Below are 23,986 nucleotides of genomic sequence, written 5' to 3' on the forward strand. Positions count from 1 at the left end.
GTCATTCTGATGGCACTGATATGTTCATTGACACAGATATTTATTTTTGAGAGATGAACTAAGGATTTTGAGCAGGAGACTGGCTTTTGCAGGTAATCCATGGTGTTTTGCTGTTTGTACGAGTTGTTTTGAGAAATGCACTTACTGTTTGGCAAATCTCAAGAATGATTCGAGAAATGTACCAAAGCGACTGAGAAAAACTGTAACAGTTTTCTGTACAATAGAACTGTGCAAAACATCTTGTCTTTAGTTCATCGTATAAGTCATTAAATGCAAAATGGTTGATCTAGTGGTCATAAAGTGCCAAGCACACTTATTATTTTTATTTTTACAAATTAATATTTGACTTTTCGTCAGTTGTGCAAGTGACTCTTTACTGAAGAGAATGTAGATGATAAACCAATGATGAACCATTTCTCTGAAATAGCTCAAAGGTTCATCTCATGAATCTTCAGTTGGAAAGCTTATACAGTATAGACAGAAGACAAAACAAGAGTTACAAAAAAAAAAAAAAAATGAATTATGTTCATCTTTGTGCCCATATTTCTTTTTCCTTTTCTATATCACAATGGCATTGTAAAGTGGGTCAGACCACTAGTAAAGGTGTAAATAGGAATTCTATCCAGTCTCTTTAAATCAATATGCCGTATACAGTAATGTGTAAATGTGTACTTTTGAAATGATTATATGGCATACATAAGCATACGGCATACTGTTCAATACAGTAACTGTCATCCAAAATGTTGCCATAGTTTACATCAGAACATCCCTCCAGAGTCTTATCCATAAACTAAGACACAAGGACTTGTCAGTCTGATGGCACTGATATGCTCATTGACACAGATATTTATTTTTGAGAGATGAACTAAGGATTTTGAGCAGGAGACTGGCTTTTGCAGGTAATCCATGGTGTTTTGCTGTTTGTACGAGTTGTTTTGAGAAATGCACTTACTGTTTGGCAAATGTCAAGGATGATTCGAGAAATGTACCAAAGCGACTGAGAATTAAGCCTTTAAAAGGTCTTAAATCAGAACAGAAATTCATGGCATGGAATGTTCCAAACACTGCAAAAATGTACATCTTCCTTAATATGTTTGTCTTGTTATTTACTTAAACTTTTTTCAATTAATTAAAAAGCAAAGTAGATCCGTTCAAAGCAGGCTTAGCTTAACCTAAAGCTATTTTCTTCTTCTTCTTCTTCTTCTTCTTCTTCTTCTTCTTCTTCGTCTTTAATTGGTCGTCAACAAGTTTTAAATTGACATTTATAAAACCAACAGAAATCCTTATTATACTTTTAAGATATTTGCATGTGCTTTTGCATCTTTGTGTAAATCGTAATGCTCCAGTCCCCATTCATTGTAATTGCAAAGCAAAGCCTGTTCAGATTTTTTCAACTAATATTTAATTGTATGTTCAAGGTTTGAGATGTAAAAGCTTATTCTTGTGTTGAGTTGTTCTGAATGAGGGTGCAGTCGTGGGTGGGCTGAAAGCACACTCTCTAGATGATTGCTTCACTAGGGATGGATTACTGTAGCTGCTCTTGCCTCCACAGTGTTTCTTGGTTAATCACACCTTTACAGGTTGTAAAAGGCCAAAACCTAAAAAGCACTTAATTTGTGTATGTGTCATTTCCTAAATCCTTCTCTAGGGAATTTGCTAAAGAGAGAGAGAGGGTGGAGAACAGACGTGCTTTCATGAAGCTCAGACGCCAGCAACAGGTGGAGAGAGAACTTAACGGTTATCGGGCCTGGATAGACCGAGCAGGTACTGACATTAATTTCCATCCTTTTTAAATGCTGAAAATGTAGATTTGAGGTCTCTGTTTGCAATATTTTGTAACTTTGCAACTGTAAAGTTGGTTGTTGTTAAGCATACAGGTGTTGGTCATATAATTAGAATATCATCAAAAAGTGGATTTATTTCACTAATTCCATTCAAAAAGTGAAACTTGTATATTATATTAATTCATTACACACAGACTGTGGCACTGCTCATGTGTTATGAGAGCCCAGGTTGCTCTGATAGTGGCCTTCAGCTCTTCTGCATTCTTGGGTCTGACATATCACATCTTCCTCTTCACAATACCCCACATATTTTATATTGGATTAAGTTCAGGCGAGATTGCTGGCCATTTAAGAACAGGGATACCATGGTCCTTAAACCAGGTACTGGAAGCTGTGGCACTGTGTGCAGGTGCAGAGTCCTGTTGGAAAATGAGATCTGCATCTCCATAAAGTTGGTCAGCAGCAGGAAGCATGAAGTGCTCTAAAACTTCCTGGTATACGGCTGTGTTGACCTTTGACCTCAGAAAACACAGTGGACCATCACCAGCAGATGATATGGCCCCACAAACCATCACTGACTGTGGAAACTTTACACTGGACCTTAAGCAACGTGGATCGTGTTCCTCTCCTCTCTTCCTCTCTTCCTGGGACTCTGGGACCCTGAATTCCAAAGGAGATGCTAAATTTACTTTCATCAGAGAACTTAACTTTGGACCATTCAGCAGCAGTCCAGTCCTTTTTGAAGCGAGATGCTTCTGACGCTGTCTGTTGGTCAAGAGTGGCTTGACACAAGGAATGCGAAGCTGAAACCCATGTCTTGCATACGTCTGTGTTTAGTGATTCTTGAAGCACTGACTCCAGCTGCAGTCCACTCTTTGTGAATCTCCCCCACATTTTTGAATGGGTTTTGTTTCACAATCTTCTCCAGGGTGCAGTTATCTCTATTGCTTGTACACTTTTCTACCACATTTTTTCCTTCCCTTCGTCTCTCTATTAATGTGCTTGGACACAGAGCTCTGTGAACAGCCAGCCTCTTTTGCAATGACCTTTAGTGTCTTGCCCTCCCTGTGAAAGGTGTCAATGGTCGTCTTTTGGACAACTGTCAAGTCTTCCCCATGATTGTGTAACCTACAGAACTAGACTGAGAGACATTTAAAGGCCATTGCAGGTGTTTAGAGTTAATTAGCTGATTAGAGTTTGGCATCAGGGGTCTTCAATATTAAACTTTTTCACAATATTCTAATTTTCTGAGATACTGAATTTGGGATTTTCCTAAGTTGTCAGTTATAATCATCAAAATTAAAAGAAATAAACATTATACAAGTTTCACTTTTTTAATGGAATTAGTGAAATAAATCAACTTTTTGATGATATTATAATTATATGACCAGCACCTGTAAATCAAAATGTTTATAGTTGTTTTTTGGAGTTTGTGATAAAGTCTGGATGGAGACTGTTCTTTTATGCATTCTAGTGTTTACATTGGTTTATTATTCTTTTGTCTTTCATGTGGATCTGTCTTGTTGTTTTTAGCATACATTATGTTTGTTTAGCACTCATGTTTTTCAGATGTTGTGTATTGAAGGTTAGAGGTGAGAAACAAGCCTGCAGTTCCTGGTATTGACTGATTCCTTTAAAGGACTAGTTCATCCAAACATGGAAGTTTGCTGAAAGTTTACACACCCTCAAGACATCGAAGATGTAGATGAGTTTGTTTCTTCATCATGTTTGTAGAAATTTAGCATTGGATTAGTGTCTCATCAATGAATGCACTGCGTTGAATGGGTGCCATCAGAATGAGCATCCAAACAGCTGATCACAATAAAGCACAGCACTCCAGTCCATCAGTTAACATCTGGAGAAGACAAAAGCTGTTTTGAAACAAATCCATCATTGAGATGTTTTTGACTTCAAACTGTTACTTTCGGCTAAAATATGAGTCAATAGTCCAGTGAAAAACGTGTTCTGGTCTGAATCAGGAGAGAAATCTGCACAGATCAAGCACTGTTTGAACAGCTCTAGACAAATATGTGTCTGGATTTTGATGTGAGAGTCAACAGGAGATGGACTTTTTCACTGGAGGAATTGTTATCGTGGATTATGGACGGAAGTGAAAGTTTGAAGTTAAAACGTCTTAATGCTGGATTTGTTTCATCTTTTGTCTTCTCCAGATGTAAAGTGACTGGAGTGCTGTGAATTACTTGAGGATTATTGTGATGTTTTTATCAGCTGTTTGGACTCTCATTCTGAGGGCACCCATTCACTGCAGAGCATACTTTGCTGAGACAGTGATTCAATGCTACATTTCTCCAAATCTGATGTAGAAACACATTCATCCTAATCTTGGATGGCCTGAGAATGAGTATATGTTCAGCTAATTCATTTATTCATTTATTTATTTATTTTTTGGGTGAATTATTTATTTAAATAATTTGGTTAATTGAAATACCCTGAAAATACAGAAGGTTTTCACTAGCCAGTAATAAACGAATGTCGAGTTTTTAGAAAAGTGTGGATGAGAGGAGTTGTGGGAGATGCAGGGAACATGTGGTTGTATGCCAAGTGGCAAAATTGCTCTTGAGAGCACAGGGAACAAGACATCAAGTGATTTTATGCTGTTGATGCACTAATATCTGCTGACGATCACCTTACATGTAGCTTGTAGAAACACATAAAAACCTCAAGTCATGATGATTAATTGGCCAACTTATTACTAGCACAGTCGCATGCTCAGACTTACTCTGTTGTTATGCTAAAATATTTCAAGTAAACTACTGTGGTATTATGTGCTTGTTTTAAAATGCAATGTTATTTGTATCTTTTGATTTTCAAAATCATCTTTTGGCTCAGTAATTTCAGCCAGGCTAGCGAAATTTCACAGTCTTTACCCAGGTTCAGTGACAGACAGTGCTATGATTGTGTACTACACCTACACTACTCTTTTCACATTTCACCCTGCCACCCACCACCTGAACACTACATTCAGGTGAACATGAGTGTGTGAAGCTGCTCATTCTCCCACGCAGTGAAGGGTCAATGGAAAGGTGACACTGACTCACTGCCTGGAGTGTTTGTATATGTTCCTGTCTGTACTCAGAATAGTTGATGCTTCTACAGTACAGCAGATCACTTTTAAGAGGCCTACAAATTTATTTATTTTTTCATCACAAACCAAACTGAATCAACCAATAATTGATTTGATTAACGTTGAGTTAATCACTTCATTGCTAATATATTATGTGCATTCTCTCTTTCGCTCTCTATCTCTCTCTCTCAAAGAGGAAGTAATGCTTGCAGAAGAAAACAAAAATTCTGGGAGATCAGCGCTAGATGGTATGAATTTCATTTTAACAGCACATCAATAAATGTCTCATTTATGGAGTTTTTTAAACCAGTTTTCATCTAGGTACATTTTCTATCCGTAATTTATATAATTTATCTCTTACTAAAATGCAAGACTTTAATTTAAAACTAAAAGATTTACAATTTGTTATGGAAAATCAGTTTTAAGGACTGCTGTTTGTTGATCATTATGATAAAATGTATAAAAAATATATTTTCTTGTCATGATTACAACATTATTTAAAGGTTGCATAAAATATTTCTTAGAACGTTCATCAAGTACATATATCATCATAAGGACATTCAGTGTTGATCTTAGAACATGTTCTCTGAACGTTATCAGAACCTTAATAAAACATTAATAAAGTTGTAAGAACATGTCCAGTCAAGTTTCCGTTCTGCTCACAGCACAGAGACTGCCCTCATTAGAGTCACAAACAACCTCCTTATGTCATCTGATGCTGGCTCTCCCTCCCTCCTCATCCTCCTGGACCTTTCTGCTGCATTTCAAACTGTCGACCATGGCATTCTTTTAAACCAGCTCCACCTCACTACTGGACTAAATGACATTGCCCTCAGTTGGTTCAGATCATACCTCACAAAACGGACAGAATACATCTCCCTGGGCCACTCCAAATCAAATCCACACACAGTTACTTGTGGTGTTCCCCAGGGGTCAGTCCTTGGTCCAATCCTCTTCATTCTCTACCTCACTCCCCTTGGCCAAATCATCAGCAACCACAAAATTTCATTTCACTGCTATGACAATGACATACAGCTCTATGTACATGCCACAGCTGAAACCACACACTTACAGTCATCCCCATCAAATCTCAGCACCTGTTTGGAGGAGATAAAGGTATGGATGAAGCACAACTTCCTTCAACTCAATAGCTCCAAAACCGAAGCCATCCTGGTTGGCACTTCTCACCAGATCAAATCACCATCCTTACCAGCAACTCACTTTTGAAGCTAATATAAATCACCTATGCAAGACCTGTTTCTACCACCTCCATAACATCTCCAAACTCCGCCCCATTCTCACCCTTTCAGATGCCAAAAAGAACTTATCAACCCACAAAGCACAACCCGATTTTTCCACTCACTCAAACCTTCTCCACATACCCAGAACCAGACTTAGGACAATGGGAGATAGGGCCTTTTGTACTGCTGCCCCACATCTATGGAATGCCCTCCCTGACTCCTTGAGGGCACCTCCATCCACTCACTGTTTTAAAAAATGCCTTAAGACATTTATTTTTAGCAAAGCTTTTTTAAACATGTAGCACTTTGAGATCTCTGATGAAAAGTTTGTTATAAATAAAATTATTACTATTAAAAAGTATTACTATTATTTATTATTATTTATTATTATTAGTAGTAGTATTATTATAGCATTTCATAAACATTCAATTAAGAATGTTTTGTCCTAGATATTACATAACTTATTAAGAATGTTCCCTATTAGCTGGGAAATATCGACTGCAACAATTACTTCCAGACATATTCTTCTAATTACTATACCATTATGATAAGATGCATAAAGCCAACAAACGGCACCATTTAACCCTTTTCATTTTAGTTTTGAAAAGGGCCACCAGCAAGAAAAATGCAAGGCGTAGAGGACCGGGAGAGGATAAATATTCTGAAATCTCTACAATCGGTGAGTAAAATATAAATGCCATCTCTTTGTTTTTATCCGCATTAAGACTTGACTTGTTTTGCTTTGTATAATCATGTTTGTGGTATCATTCATCTGAACAGAATGACTGTCTGGAGGGAAGAAAAAAAAAAAAGAAATGTTCAGGATTTTGAAATACCACCACTGACTTTCTAACAAGAAAAAAAAGATTCAAATTCAAATGACATTCTGTGAGAATATGTATTTTTCTTTTTTTGGGGTATCAGGTGGCCCCCGACCGAGGGTTGGAATACGGACAGCGAGAAGAGGGCCCGCTGCTTACTTGCGGCGCAAGGAGCGCATGATGCGGATATCTATTCGGCGAATGGTTAAAACTGACAGCTTCTATTGGATAGTCCTGAGTCTGGTGGGGCTCAACACCATCTGTGTTTCCATCGTACATCACAACCAACCGGAATGGCTTACTATTATTCAGTGTGAGTATCCCATTCTTCCTAATATTACTACTCGTAGAAAGAATCATTGTAATAATGCATGAATGCTAGGAATGTATTGGCATTAAATTTGACGTCTGTATAAGCAGTTTTACTCATTTTATCATTTGTATAAAAAGCTTTAAAAGCTTTCAGGTGTAGATAAGGTTTTGGGGTACGGTTGATCAAATATCTTACATTGCAATTTTTCTTAAATTTGCATCAGTGTAGTGTAGGAAGGAAGACATTAATAATGAAAATGCATTCAAATCATGTATAAACATCTGGTTAAAAGCATTCATGGATACAGCATCCACTCCTGAGGTATACAAACATGCTAATTTGTGTCATTAACCTAATAACAACAGGAACAAGATGGGTTAAGACGTGGTTTTTGGGAGTGTTAAGAAATTGTGTAAAAACCATTAAATTGACTGCCACAAACCTTAATTTAAATATACTCCTCACACAAATTGTGCATCTCGAAGGGAAACTCCTACAAATGCATGTGTAATAAGGTCAGATGCAAAAATAGTTGCTAATGTTTCATTGCATGTCTATAGTAAATCATTTTATTATTATTATTATATATATATATATATATATATATATATATATATATATATTTTTACATTAAAATAATTTTTGCACTGTCCCTTAGGATTGCATTTTACCAGATACATTAGACCAGTATTATACAAATTTACTAATCATATTCATTGTTTGAAATTAGGTTTTGTGGAGAGTTCTGAAAATTATCAGTAGACGGCCTCTGGGTTTTTCTAATGCAAGTCAAACAGCCCATGGCATATTCAACTAGAGCACCATCTGTTACCCAGAGAGAAAGAATAAGATTAACTGTTTAGTTTTAGCGTTTGCCATTAGGACAGGGGTGTCCAGTCCCGCTCCTGGAGGACCAACGTCCTGCAGATTTAGCTCCAACTAGATTTTTTATTTGATGTTTAAATAGGTGTTTAATTTCGACCAAGAAGAACCAACCCCAACTAATATTTAACTTCCCCCAGAACCATATGATTGGGCTAGTTTTCTTACGCAGACCTGGCACCCCTGTTGCATAGTAAAGAATAAAAAATAAGTTCAAATTGCTGGTGTACTGCACTTAAACCCACAATTTAAGGTTTTATTCAGTTCATTAATAAAAAAATAAAAAAGTGTTATCATCACAGCAGCTTTTCAGCCTGATCTTCCGTACATATTTTACGAGGTGGCTAATTCGCACGACCTCACTCATACAACATCATGACCTGATCTATGGTGCTCAAGTCAGCTTACAGTCTGATCACAAACTCCTAGAAGCATCCTCTCTGAGTGTCTGACTGTTGCTTCTGATAAAAACATCTACAGCACAGTTTGCAGTTCTGAAAAGCACAATTTATTAGGAGGAAACATGCTGCAACTAACAGAACCACTTCAGGGCAACATTATGTTTTCCAGAGAAATTGCTGCTAATAAAATGACTACCCAAAAATAGTCCTGTCAGACAGAAAAATGGCTCACTTCCTGCTCCACATGTCAGAAATGTTCTGTGTATTGATGACGGACATTTACTTAATGGTCCCTAAAGGTCTAAGACTTGCTGAAATAACTCCATACGGCACAACAGGACATCCAGCACTCTGTAGCTCAAGGCAGGTGGTGTTGTCATAAAAGCTTTCTTAAGCTGTCACAGTGTTCCTGCATTTTCATTTCAAAAGACTTTTGTCAGAGTCTTTACTTCAATTTCATCCATTGTTACTAACAGGGATGTACCATTGGCCAAATACTTTATTCTAACAGGCTTGAATATTGATTCTATTTGTATAACACATCATGTATCTAGCAACCCATCAAACCAACATTGTGAATGAGGCTTATAGAGCTTTGTTGATTTTAACGGGAGCAATTTAATTTTAGGGCTTGCTTCCAGAGTAGACATAGTAGACAGTAGACATGGTTTTAATACTTTCGGAAACCCAGGAAACAGTAAGTGTCTGCCACTTTACAAATTCTTTGACACTTGAACAATTTGTATGTTTTTCAGACTACGCAGAGTTCGTGTTTCTGGGACTTTTTCTTGCTGAGATGTTTCTGAAAATGTATGGCCTTGGTTTCCGTCTCTACTTCCATTCATCCTTTAACTGCTTTGATTGTGGGGTGAGTGTATCTTTTAGTGTTCATGTTTAAGTTAGGTCCTTAGAGGACAGAAATGTCTGTTAGAAAGCTGTCCTGAAAATATTATATATATATATATACTGTTTATATATATATATTATTATTATATATACACTTTTGGATCTGTCAGTGATTACAATATTAATTAATAACAATAATTATTATTTGTAAGTATGATGATGATTACAGTTAAATAGTAAAATAAAACAAAACATTATTTAAAAAAAAAAAAACAATAACAATAACAACAACAACTAAAACCTTGGCACTGTGGTTCAATAATGCAGTTTTAATGGGTCTCAAGGGGATTATTATTATTATTTTTCCCCTTAATGTCTTAAGTATTTGTTGTGTTTTGTGCAGGTGATTGTTGGCAGTATTTTTGAAGTGGTTTGGGGATTCTTCAGGCCTGGAGAGTCTTTTGGCATCAGTGTCCTCAGAGCTTTACGTCTGCTACGAATCTTTAAAATAACGAAGTAAGTTTATATCATTTATCCAAGTAGTATCTGCAGCATTTTTTCAAGGAATTTTCTGCATGATAGCCGCCAGCAAATGCAAATAATGTTGTTGACATGAAACTACATAAAAATATATTAAACAGATGTGTCTGCAACATTGTCTCTCGACTACAACACCAAAATCAAGACCAATTTATTATTTATTATTACATTTAACAGCATTTTCAAATATGTATTTCAAAAACAACTTTAGGTACTGTACTGTATGTCTGTCCATTTGTCAGTTTGAAAGAAAAGGATTTATTCACATTAAGGCTGCATACTCAGACACAAATATCATGAAATATGTCTTTCAAATTTTGAATAGAAGACAAATGGATTTGAATGCAATTGTATTACCTTAAATATGCTGACAGAACCATATGATACAGAGCAAACTATCTGACTCTTGAGAATATTGTGAAGCACTTTAAATTGAGCAAATTGGCAAATAATGGCAATGTAAAGAAAGGTGTGCTGTTTTGTCTGATTGATCAGGTACTGGACATCCTTACGGAACTTGGTGGTTTCCCTCATGAGCTCCATGAAGTCAATCATCAGTCTGCTCTTCCTTCTCTTCCTGTTTATCGTAGTCTTTGCTTTACTTGGCATGCAGTTGTTTGGTGGAAGGTAAGAACATGAATCTGGTTTGAGAGCGCTGATCTCTCTCGGTCTCTCTCACAGACAAACATAAAGATATACTGTACACAAATCTAAAAATAAAATGGTAAATCAATTCATTAAAATATACAATTCAAAAACTTTGAAGGAAAAAAAAAATATGTGAAGTCTCAATACCAGTTGATCTTATTCAGTGCATGGTGAAGAACACTTTCCACACACTTGTTTGCGTAACAGTGTGACATTAGTTTTGTGTAGTATACTGTAATGCAGGGGTTCTCAGGTTTTTGGGCGAGGCAAAAAAGAAGAACATTTTCTAGGAACCCCTTCATAATTATAGATACCACTGGACCTTGCATTTTCAATTTTCTGGAAGCTTTTTTTATTTTTTTATTTTTTTATTTTTTTCTGTTTTATTTTATTTGCACTAAATTGTAGTAATTTACTGATCTAATGCAACTTATGCAATTTAATACCATTTTAATTTAAATCAATTAAATTAATAAAACATTTTACTAATTTTTTATAATTTATTATGAGTGGATATATTTACTTACTCTCTCTAGAAATTCTGGTCACCTGTTTTATTTCTTCTGGACTTCTGATTTAATACAAATTTATTATCAGTGGTAATCAAATGAAGCCATACAACACTGACATCTTAATATTTCAAATGCAATCAAAAAATAAAATAAAAAAAATAACAGTTTCTGTTTTTGGCAAACAAAGGGCTGCACAACAGAGGTTTACTATTAAAATTTAAATGTGAGAATATATTATACATAGAATGTATTAATTCTTAAAGTTTTAATAGTTATTATTATTATTATTATTATTATCATTATTATTGATAACATTAATGTTCAATAGTAATATTTATCACAGTTTCTTCAAATTAAACCAATTACGGCATCTTGCTATGAAGACGTGGACTTCATATTTAAATACTTAAATATTTAAAGTCTTTTTTATTTTATTTTATTTGTATTTTTTTTTTTTTTCACAGACACTAGTCCATATTATAATTTGATTTAGTGTACAGTCTTACTTTAGATTTATTCATCCAAGCTTTGACAAATTCTGATAGCAAAAATGGTGTAAACCCAAATTTCTGTCACAAAATGCATTCCCAAAATACCACACTGCATGCACTGCAGAAATATGAGATATTATCTTATAAGACAATGCAAGCAGCATGCTTCTGTCAATTAAGAAAGGCACACTTTTGTTTCCCAGCCACATCATCTCAGTTATGTGCACATTCTCTCCACTCACACACCTTCCAGAAACAGCAAAGACACTGATGCTGCATGACATATCCTGAGAGATTTATATAAGGTACATTCTGACTAGTAAAAATGCGTGGCTCTAACATACACAAAAGTAAAATGCCATTGGCTCACCAGAGCGATGTGTCTGTGCTTCAAGCAATAACAAATGGTTACTTATGCAATCTGGAACAATATGGATGCGCACAAGGATAAAAATAACAAACACAAATGTAGTTTTAACTAAAGCTGTTCTCTTGCACAGGTTCATCTTTGAAGATTATACTCCTACAAATTTTGACACGTTTCCAGCAGCCATCATGACCGTCTTTCAGGTAAGACTCCACAGATCACTCTGGATGTAAACATAGTAAATGCTTTTGAATCATAAATCTTACGTTCACCTCATATTCAACTTAATTATATTATTTAGTATGATTACGACAACTTGTTACATTTACATTGCAAGACTTAACTTTTATATTATTTAAACTGCTTTTTAAAAATAATTAATTCAACATAGATTCTTACTGGAGAGGACTGGAATGAGGTGATGTACAATGGGATTCGCTCACAAGGAGGGGTGCAGTACGGCATGTGGTCCTCAATATACTTTATTGTTTTAACCTTGTTTGGGAACTGTATCCTTTTTATCAGTTATTATTATTATTATTATTATTATTATTATTAAATACAATAATTTGGTTGTTGCACATGAAAACAATGTTAAACATGTAATGCTCATTCTATTCAGTTCTACCCAAATTCTTGACGATGTTGTGAACAGACACATTGCTCAATGTATTCTTGGCTATTGCTGTGGATAATTTAGCCAATGCACAGGAACTAACTAAGGTAAGATAAAGAAGGGTAACACTTTACACTTGTCTAATAAACATTTAAATGTAATATTTTGCAATAGAAATAACACTGACCAGAAATAATCCCACAAAAATTTATAACATATAATGTATGTTTCTGATTAGCTCTATTATGTAATTCCTACTGTATGTATGTCTGCACTATTTTGTATGTTTGCACAATATCTGTAATTTCTTCTGCGCTGATAGCTCCTGTCTACAAATTCCTTGTGTGTGTAAACGACCTGGGCAAAAAGCTCTTTCTGACTTCATTAGTATACCTTACATTATGTTTCCAGTGCATTAACTATTGTGTGCATTTTATATTAAATTACTATTCATGTACTTAATTTAAGTGCATAGTGTATTCATAGTGTGTGCTCTTAGGTAGGTATATTGAAGAGTATTTGTGTGTGTGTGTGTGTGTGTGTGTGTGTGTGTTAGGAAGAAGAGGAGGAGCAGGAAGAGTTCTTTAATCAGCGTTATAAATGTAGAGAATTTGGCCTCTCGGAGTAAGTTTTTTTTTTTTTTTTTGCTCTGTCATAATCTGTTTTTCGAACTAAGGATACAGTTCCTTATCATCACCTTTCCTAGCAAGAGCTTGGTGTTGATTGCTGACTGTTGCAAATCTTCTTGTGCTTGAGACATGCTTTTAAAGAATTATGCCACTCTGCTGCCAAGTAATTTTTCAGACCCATCAAACACATGAACAGAAGTGTCATATATGAATGTACCATTTGTCTGTCATGTTTTTTGATCAGTCTTGGTTCTGGTCAAATTTAATAGGGAAGTTCACAAAAACACTTAAATTGGTAAACTGGAATGACTGAACTTATTATTATTATTATTAGTAGTAGTAGTAGTAGTAATTCAATTCAATTCATGTTTGCAGTCACACTAGTAGCAATAATTGTTAGTTCTGTTTGTTGATTCAGGGTTAGCATCATCTGGGGTCCTTTGATGGTCAGCATCATCTCTTCTCAGGTGTTCTGGATCCAGACTGGAGCTTGTGTAAATCCTAGTTACCACGGGATGAAGATCCCAGCAAAAACAGAGAAACACATAGAGACATCATTAGCATAGCTGTGTTCCAACAAAGTAAAATTAATTAGTTTAACCCAAGCTAAAGAATAAAAATGCACATTTGATCAGATTCAACTGCAGTCACAAGAGATGCATTATTCAAATTATTGGCGAAAGAGATGTGTTTTTAATATAGATTTAAACAGAGAGTGTGTCTGAACCCCGAACATTATCAGGAAGGCTATTCCAGAGTTTGGGAGCCAAATGTGAGAAAGCTCTACCTCCTTTAGAGGACTTTGCTGACATTTACTGCTATCCTAGGAACTACCAAAAGCCAGCATTTTGTGACCTTAGGGAGCGTGATGGGTTGTAGCGTGGTAGAAGGCTAGTTAGGTACGCAGGAGCTAAACCATTTAGGGCCTTATAGTTAAGTAATAATAATTTTTAACTTAAGTGCATTCACAGTGCATTCAGGCTATCAATTTTTACCTATCATGTGTTCCCGGGGAATCAAAACCCCAACCTTGCGCTAGCTTGCTTGCTAACGCAATGCTCTACCAGTTGAGCTACAGGAACATTGTAACTGATATGGAACTTAATAGGTAGCCAGTGCAGAGACTTTAAAATTGGGGTAATATGATCATATTTTCTTGACCTGGTAAGGACTCTAGCTGCTGTATTTTGGACGACCTGTAGCTTGTTTATTGAAGAAGCAGGACAACCACCTAGAAGTGCATTACAATAGTCCAGTCTAGAGGTCATGAATGCATGAACTAGCTTTTCTGCATAAAAAAAAGGTAACATCTTTTGTAGCTTGGCAATGTTTCTAAGATGGAAGAATGCAGTTTTTTGGGAAATGGGAAATATGGTTTTCAAAAGACAAGCTGCTGTCTAATATAACACCCAGATTTTTGACTGTAGAGGAAGTAACAGTACATCCGTCTAGTTGCAAATTGTAATCTACAAGATTCTGTGTACTGTTTTTTGGTCCAATAATTAATATCTCTTATCCGAATTTAATAGGAGAAAATTATTGGTCATCCAATCTTTTACATTTTTAACACACTTTGTTAGCTTAGATAATTGAGAAGTTTCATCTGGTCTCGTTGAAATATATAGCTGAGTATCATCAGCAAAACAGTGGAAACTAATCCCGTATTTTCTAATAATATTATCAAGGGGCAACATATATATTGAAAATAGAAGGGGACCTAGGACGGATCCTTTTGGCACTCCATATTTTACTGGTGTTAAATGAGATGACTGCCCATTTAAATATACAAAATGGTAGCGATCGGACAGGTAGGACCTAAACCATCTTAGAGCCTGCCCTTGAATACCTGTATAGTTTTGTAATCGATCTATGAGTATGTCATGATCTATGGTGTCGAACGCAGCACTAAGATCAAGTAAGACTAGAAATGAGATGCAGCCTTGATCTGACGCAAGGAGCAGGTCATTTGTAATTTTAACAAGTGCAGTTTCTGTGCTATGGTGGGGCCTAAAACCTGACTGAAATTCTTCATACAGATCATTTTTGTGCAGGAAGGTGCTCAATTGAGCAGACACAACTTTTTCTAAAATTTTTGAAAAGATTTCAAATAGACCTATAATTTGCCAGTTCACTATGATCTAGTTTTGTTTTTTTTAATAAGAGGCTTGATAACCGCCAGCTTGAATGGTTTTGGGACATGACCTAAAGATAACGACGAGTTAATAATGTTAAGAAGCGGTCTTCTGCTACAGGTAACAGCTCTTTCAGTAATTTAGTGGGTACAGGATCTAATAAACATGTTGTTGGTTTAGATACATTGATAAGTTTATTTAGCTCTTCCTGTCCTATGGTTGTAAAGCACTGCTCTTTATCTTTGGGTGCGATGGATGAAACTGAAGTGTTAGACGCTGTAGAATCTACATTTGTTTTTTATTTCTAATGTTATGTATTTTATCAGTGAAGAAATTCATAAAGTCATTACTATTAAATGTTGAGGGAATATTTGAATCAGGTGGCGTCTGGTTATTTGTTAATTTAGCCACTGTGCTAAATAAAAACCTTGGATTGTTTTGGTTATTTTCAATGAGTTTGTGTATATGCTCTGCCCTAGCAGTTTTTAGAGCCTGTCTATAGCTGGACATACTGTTTTTCCATGCAATTCTAAAAACATCCAAGTTAGTTTTTCACCCAAGTCTAAGAGTTTTTTTTCTTGAGAGAGTGGGTATTACTGTTATACCATGGTACAGTACGTTTTTCTCTAACCTTTTTCAATTTGATGGGGGCAACAAGCTTCTAATGTATTAGAGAAAATAGTGTCCGTGTTGCCAGGCATTTCGTCTAGTTCATGTATATTTTTGGGTACAAATAGCAGTTGAGATAAATCAGGCAGGTTATTTGCTAATCTGTCTTTGGTGGCTAGAACAATAGTTCTGCCCAGACGGTAACGCTGAGACATACAGTTAATATCAGTGATATGCAGCATGAACGAAACAAGGAAATAGTCTGTAACATCATCACTTTGAGGAACGATATCTGTATCAGTAAGATCGATTCAGTGCAATATAATTACATTTAGTGTATGATTAAAACGATGAGTGGGCCCGGTGACATTTTGCTTGACTCCAAGAGAGTTAATTAGGTCAGTAAACGCAAGTCCTTACTAGTCATATGGAGCAAAGTGTCCTGAAAATGTTGTCAGAGAGCAGCTCCGCTCCGATTCCAATTATTAACAAATAGCATTTTCTGTTCTTTACATCATGACAACAACCATTCATTTAAAGCAACAAGTCTACTGAACCTTTCATTACTTTTTAATATTTAGTTGCTAGGAAACTCAAGTGCCTTTGCCACAGGGGAATAGTGTGTTGATTTATAGAAGAAAATCAATATGGTATTAAAGTGATTACAAGCTTTAGTTTAGTATATCAGACAGTGGAATTTAGATTTAAATGTATATAATGCAAAATCGCTGAGTTAGTAATGAGCGGAGGTCAAATGAAACAAATAAATCAGCATTTTTGTTGGCCTCTGTATCCATTCCTTTATATGGTTTCACATCTGAATATCCTGGCTTTTGGTAAGATAATTTTATGGATAGTTTATTTATAGGAGTTCAGTGCATTAATTTGATTAATTTTAGATCTAGGTCTAATGCAATGGTGTAAACCCCTGCTCCTGGAGGTGAATGTGATTTCACCAAGTACTGTACAACATGTTTCTGGATCAACAATCAACCAATTAGAATCGAGGGATACGTTTTTAAGAAATGTCAGTTTTGGGCTTACAGTCAGGGTAAGATCCTTCTACATCCTTGTTATTCACTTATCATTTCCCTCTGATTTTAGGAATAAATTATGGATAGGGTTAGGTTTAGGGGTAGGTATTGGGTTAAGTCTATATTTCTGGACAGTAATGTTGATCCAGGATCAACAAAAGATGTTGATCCAGGAACATGTCTTACATAGCGACCTACTCCTGGAGGGTCACTCCAACCCTGATTAAAAACACATGAACATGAACCAGCTTATTAAGGGCTCTGGGATTACTTGAAAATTGTATGCAGGTATTCAAACCATAGCTGAAGCTAATTTTGTAAGATGGTGTTGCACAATCTGTGACATATTTTCATGCCTATTATGCATTATAGCCAAGACTTTGAAAGTGTTGAGTATTTCACATCAGTCTGTGTTGATCATGGCATTAGTTTCTGTCCTCTTACTGGATCTTTAGTAGACAGACATTGTATATGTAGTTACATTGCAAGACTGCAACCTAAAATGTCTTACTGCCAGAATTTGGAGGCTAAAATTCACTGCAAAATCAATTAATGAGCGTGGCACACTAGGGAGTGTAAGACTGCTGATTTGTCTATCTTATGCATTTATGTTTGCCAACATTTGGCAGCAAAATTGTATTGGGTGTACTTGGCTGAAAGGTAGCAGTGAGGTAAAACTTGAGTTTTGATGAAAACAAAGCTCCTAATGACAGATGGCATTAAACCACTACTGCGGCCTTCACCATAGTTTTCAATACAACACCAATGCCAAAATATGTGACATCAGTTACAAATACAAATGGCAGGTATTGATTTGAGTGTTTTAGTGTTGGTGCAGTGGTTAAGCTGTTAGTATCAGCCCCTGTCCATGGATTTCCACTTATGTTTGCCTCTTATAGGCCAAGAGACTACAATAATACTTCACTTTCTGATGACCATGCAGTAAAGATTTGCAAAGGCTAAAAATCTCTGAAGTATCTTCACTGCTTTAGGTTGTGGCAGCTTGGACCATTGAGGCCTCAGTTTCATTTCTGTGAGAAATACAGTATGAGTGATACATTAGAAGAAGACTGGTAGTATTAAAAAATTAGTATTAACTTGGTATATGATTTTATTCAAAGTGACTTACACATTCTTTTTACAGGACCAATTATTCTGGAGTAACTGGAGTTCTTTGAGCAGCTGTGATGTACCTAAGAATTTTGAAGTCAGCAAACAGCTGAAATTGTTGTTTAGTGCCATTTTGCCTGTTTTGCCATTCCTCCAGTGAATAGTGTATTCTATTGGCTTCCGGCCATTCAATGTACATTTATGACACTGGTAGTTCCCATTATGCTGGGTTAGATCCTACTCTGAAGTAGGAGTTAATTTAGTCCCCATAAATGATGTTCCTCTAACTAAAATCATTCTCAGTTCTTGCAGTGCAAACATGCTAAAGTAGTTTTCTTAGTGTTATTAATCAGTCTAAATAACATATAAACCCATTGTAGTACTACTCTGTTAGATCAGTTTTGTCTTAACGGATCACGGATCAGTTTTATACAATCTTGGTAAGGGAAAGACCCAGGGGAGCAACTTTATTTAAGTGATAGTTTAAAGGAAAACACCACCGTTTTTCCATATTCCACTATGTTCTTCCCTCAACTTAGATGAGTTGATATGTACCTCTCCTGTCTCAGTGCATGCACTTAATCATTGTAGTGCGCGGCACCACTATGTTAGCATTTAGCTTAGCACCATTCCTAAGGATCCAAACAGGGATGAATTTAGAAGCCAACAAAACACAATTTTTTCCCCTATTTAAAGACCATTAAATGAGTAGTTACACGAGTAAGTATGGGGACACAAAATAAAATGAGGCAATTTTCTAAGCGGATAAAAAATGATAACTATAATGTATGGCGGAAGAGCACTTCGCAGGACTTCGACTACGGCGCAGTAATATCACTCCAGAAAACTACCCCTTCCCCTCTCCCCCTCTCCCCCTCTCCCCCTTTCCCTGCGCGCCTGCACTATTTGTAGTAATTTAGGGGAGTTGCGTGGTTCTAATGAAGTTTGTTCTTCCTCGCAATGCTGTTAAAACCAAAATTAATTTTTCACTATTATAGTCAACTATATCTGGTGCTCTGGGGCTCAGGACATTTCCCCACTCCATCCAAGTAGCTTCATTAATTAAGAACTGATGGTGGAGACCACAACTGCATCATAACTTGGCATTAAAAGTCTCTCTTACTGTTGCAAAGGTGAAAATAAAAAAAAACACTGAACTACTCACGTATGGTCCAAATCTTCACTGTTCTGTGATGTATGTTATTTAAAATGTTGATACACTTCCTAGTCTTGCCCAGAAACCTAAACTATGCTGGATAGTGGACACTGAGGGCCAGATTTGACCACCCCTGCTGTACTGTATTGAATTGGTATCTGTAACAAGTGGCACTGGAATTTTTCTCTGCATTTGAAGTGTTTGGTGTTTCAACACAAGTCTAAAACACTAGTGTGGCCAGATGTCTTGTAATGTTATATGTGTTTTGGGGAAGCCATAAACAGAGTAGATTCTTCAGGGTTATAGAGGTGGAGTTTGACAACTTTATACTGCTCCACAACCATCGTTTTATACTTGTAGGACAAGAATAGTCGATCCTGCTCCTGGTAAACAATCTACCTTCTTACAGGTTTCAGTTCCAACTCTATTTCAGCACAACTGCCTATAATTTTCAAATAACTTTCTATTGGTGCTAAACTCTCAAGAATAGTAGGTCACCAATAGGTTTTTTTTTTTAATACTATTTTATATTTGCTAATATTAGATATTAGTTAATAGAAGCTTTACAATTTAACATTGTAGTCAGATAAGTACAACAGTGCATCTTTGGTCTTCAGAGAAGAAATGTATGTTCTGATCTCTGCAGAGTGACATCTGGACAAAAACGTAAAATGGATTGATCAAAGAAGAAACTTATCCAATTGATTAGTTACTCTCGTTTTATTATAAAATTTGCTTCCATAATGACAAATACAGTACATCTCAAAGTTAGTTCCCAATTTAGTACAGTAGCTGTCCAGTCCCAAATATCTAGGTATTATGAGTTGAAAAGTTGGACATTTTGGAAACACCTCTGTGTAACCACATTCTAAAGTACATGTGGAATCAGTCCAATGGAGAAGCAAGACTTCACTAGCTTGGTTCAAGGGAGCAACCAGGAGTCTTAATAGTGCACCAGGCACAGTGCATGTTAGCTTCTGACAAGAAGAAGTAAGCACCTACAGGGATGCAGGAAGTATTTCAGAGCGATCAGTGTCTTGTTCTCTTAAGGGAACCATGGTTACATAAAGTACATGAGACATTTCCCTGCAGGGATCACAAGCTGCGTTGGAAGGGAATGGCAATGAGAATGCCCACTTCATCATACTTACAAAGCCAGCTCTAGATTATAGACCTAAACAAATGTGTGCTGACAGGACCAGCCCACCGCATTACAAAAGTCCTCCAAGGAAGCACCCATGAATAAGACCTTATAGGATGTCATAGTCTGGGTTCAGAGGTCTCTGATGTGGCAAACATCAGACATTAGGGGTAAACTGACAGAGCCTCCATATGACTAGTAAGCCAATTCTCAAATAACTATTATGATGATTTTTGTTCTACACACTCAAATGATAGAAGTACTTGTGCTGTCCAATCTATTAAGACTCTGTCTGTTCCCAGGTGTTGCAACAATATAGTGATGTTTTCACTGTTACCCAGAAAACAGGATACAGGTTTAACTCATTCGAAATACTTATGATTAATGTTACACTGTCAGATATGCAAAATAAATCAAATGAATCTCTTGGGCTTGCTATTGTGCATAGACCACCAGGGCCATATATAATATGGAGTGCCACAAGGATCCGTCCTAGGTCCCTTTCTATTTTCAATATATATGTTGCCCCTTGGTAATATTATTAGAAAATTTGGGATTAGTTTTCCATGTTATGCTGATGATACTCAGCTATATGTCTCAAAGAGACCAGATGAAACTTCTAAATTATCTAAGCTAACAGAGTGTGTTAAAAATTTAAAATATTGGATGACCAATAATTTTCTCCTATTAAATTCAGATAAGACAGAGATATTAATTACTGGACCAAAAAAACATTACACAGAATCTTGTAGATTACAATTAGCAACTAGACGGATGTATTGTTAATTCCTCTCCAGTCAAAAATCTGGGTGTTATATTAGACAGCAACTTGTCTTTTGAAAACCATATTTCCCATGTTACAAAAACCGCATTCTTTCATCTTAGAAACATTACCAAGCTACAAAACATGTTAACTATTTCTGATGCAGAAAAGCTACTTCATGCATTCATGACCTCTAGACTGGACTATTGTAATGCACTTCTAGGTGGTTGTCCTGCATCTTTAAGCTACAGGTAGTCCAAAATGCAGCAGCTAGAGTTCTTACCAGGTCAAGAAAATGTGACCATATTACCCCAATTTTTTCAGTCTCTGCACTGGCTACCTATTAAGTTCCGTATCAGTTACAAATTATTATTACTTACCTATAAGGCCCTAAATGGTTTAGCTCCTGCATATCTAACTAGCCTTATACCACATTACAATCCATCACGCTCCCTAAGGTCACAAAATGCTGGCTTTTGGTAGTTCCTAGGATAGCAGTAAATGTCAGTAAAGTCCAGTAAAGGAGGTAGAGCTTTTTCACATTTGGCTCCCAAACTCTAGAATAGCCTTCCTGATAATGTTCGGGGTTCAGACACACTCTCTGTTTAAATCTAGATTAAAAACGCTTCTCTTTCACCAAGAATTCGCATAATGCATCTCTTAAATCGTGACTGCAGTTGCATCTGATCAAATGCGCATTCTTATTCTTTAGCTTGGGTTAAACTAACTAATTTTACTTTGTTGGAACAAAGCTATGCTAATGATGTCTCTATTTCTTTCTCTGTTTTCCCATGGGATTTACATCCCGTGGTAACTAAGATATACACAAACTCCAGTCTGGATCCAGAACACCTGAGAAGAGATGATGCTGACCCCTCAGAGGACCCCAGATGATGCTAATCCTGAATCAACAAACATAAAAGACAAATATTGCTACAAGTGTGATTGCATCATATAATAATTGCTGTTAATAATGTTCATCGTCTGACTGACTACTTGTCCTGTATAAATGTTTCTGAAAAATCCTCTCATATGCACACAAACTGACAGTAACCACTTATAAGCTACTACTAAATATTGTAGAAACATAATTTTATGTAAAGTTGCTTTGTAATGATTTGTATCGTAAAAAGCGCTATACAAATAAGCTTGAATTAAATTGAAATTGAAAGAGCCTGAAGTTCCCCTATTCTCTTGAGTGAGCATTTAGCGTAGAGAAAGAATGTCTTCAAGGTTAGGAACTTATGTGAAACCTCTTCAATGCGTTCAGAGTCCTTCAGTACCACCCCCATGACTCACGAGTGGACCTTGGTGCATTGTGCTGGCCACGGCCTTAAAGTGCTACAGAGAGAGAAACAGGCTTATTTCCAATGACTGACCACCCAAAGGGGCATGGTAAGCAGCTATGGCCGCCATGTACACCTTCAGAGTGGATGAAACGCTTTAACTCAGCTTGAAACTCCAGAACTGCATTAACTAAGCAGTTGACAGTTTCTTGCAGTCATTGTCCGCACCAAGAAATAAAAAGGTTCCAAGTAAAACTTTCTATGAAGCCTGTATTTACAATACATTATAAGGGTATTCTTAAGGCATTATAATGAATGCATAATGCATTATAAAAAATAAAAAAGTATAATATGTTGTATCGTCTCATGAATATTCATAAGAACAGTTTTAATATATTATAGTGAATAATTATTTGTGGTTATAGCTTTTAAGAGTATGATGATTTATAACACAATTAATTTTTAATGTATAATAAGTCACATGTATTGCCATTTTTCTGATGCTACTTTACTTAAAGCGGTCAAAGACCACTTATAAGTAGTAGTAGTAGTAGTAGTTATAATAATAATAATAATAATAATAATAATAATAATAATAATAATAATAATTTATCTCAAACAGCCACAAGATCGGATATCAGATCAGGTGAATGTGTAATATGACACATTTGCTTTGAACTATTTTTATTGTAATATCAGTTTGATTATTTTGATGGTACCCTTTAGACAGCTGTTTAGTGAGCTGTTAGCTCCACAGGAAGCACTCTTATAACGCTCAACATCTGGCAACTCACAAACTGTAGTAAGATACTGTGCAGATCTTAAATAAACAATGTCAAGATATGATACAGTCCATTATACTGTAAATTAAGTAGATTTAATATGGTGTTCATTGTGTGTTATATAGATAATCATACTCTTAAACTTATAACCACAAATACGTAAGTATTATGATGTATTATAATTGTTGTTATTGTTGTTAACATATAAATTTTTTTTTTTTTTTATAATGCATTATGCATTCATTATAATGCCTTAAGAACCCCCTTATAATGTATTATAACTACAGGCTTCATATGTTGTTTTCCACGTGAAGGATGCTCTGGACTAGAGTATGGTCTGAACAATCTCAATTGAGAGACCCAATGCTAAGAGCCACACCCAAAGCTTCTGTTACTCCAGAATGGGGCTACTAGCAGAAGACAGACCCTGTCCCCGGGTACACTCTCCAGAACTCCCATGGAGCAAAGCAATCGCGGGAAAAGCATAAAGACAGGAACCAAGGTTTCCTCAACATGTCTAAGGCATGTAAGGATTGCCACGTGACATTGACCATGCAAAGTGGGTTGCCCCTTGGGGAAAACCCCTTGGTCCTAAACCACCACTGCTAAGGTCTCATGTACAGCAGGCCAAAGGGTATCATGTTGAATGCAACTGCCATCAGACCTTACAATCTCTGAAACTGTTTGACAGCGAATGACTGGCCTATGTAAGACTTTGAGAATCAATTCGATATGAGCAGGAGGCAGACATGCCTGCATCATCGTGGAATCCCACATCATGCCAAGAAAAGTGGTCC

The 23,986-nt window shown here is 36.2% G+C and overlaps 1 protein-coding gene across 2 annotated transcripts in view; it reads left to right on the forward strand.

Annotated features, from left to right (window-relative positions):
* Positions 1-23,986, forward strand: part of LOC128024041 (voltage-dependent R-type calcium channel subunit alpha-1E-like) — an 86,618-nt gene that overhangs the window by 23,054 nt on the left and 39,578 nt on the right. For both annotated transcript variants that reach the window (XM_052610689.1, XM_052610691.1), the window contains exons 7-17: positions 1,649-1,764; positions 5,064-5,117; positions 6,709-6,789; positions 7,035-7,244; positions 9,283-9,395; positions 9,777-9,889; positions 10,409-10,540; positions 12,065-12,134; positions 12,323-12,440; positions 12,587-12,654; positions 13,104-13,171. In XM_052610689.1, coding sequence (XP_052466649.1) covers positions 1,649-1,764; positions 5,064-5,117; positions 6,709-6,789; positions 7,035-7,244; positions 9,283-9,395; positions 9,777-9,889; positions 10,409-10,540; positions 12,065-12,134; positions 12,323-12,440; positions 12,587-12,654; positions 13,104-13,171 — 1,143 coding nt within the window. The remainder of the gene's footprint in view (positions 1-1,648; positions 1,765-5,063; positions 5,118-6,708; positions 6,790-7,034; positions 7,245-9,282; positions 9,396-9,776; positions 9,890-10,408; positions 10,541-12,064; positions 12,135-12,322; positions 12,441-12,586; positions 12,655-13,103; positions 13,172-23,986) is intronic.

This window comes from Carassius gibelio, chromosome A2 (genome assembly GCF_023724105.1).
Source record: "Carassius gibelio isolate Cgi1373 ecotype wild population from Czech Republic chromosome A2, carGib1.2-hapl.c, whole genome shotgun sequence".
Classification (NCBI taxonomy): domain Eukaryota; kingdom Metazoa; phylum Chordata; class Actinopteri; order Cypriniformes; family Cyprinidae; genus Carassius; species Carassius gibelio.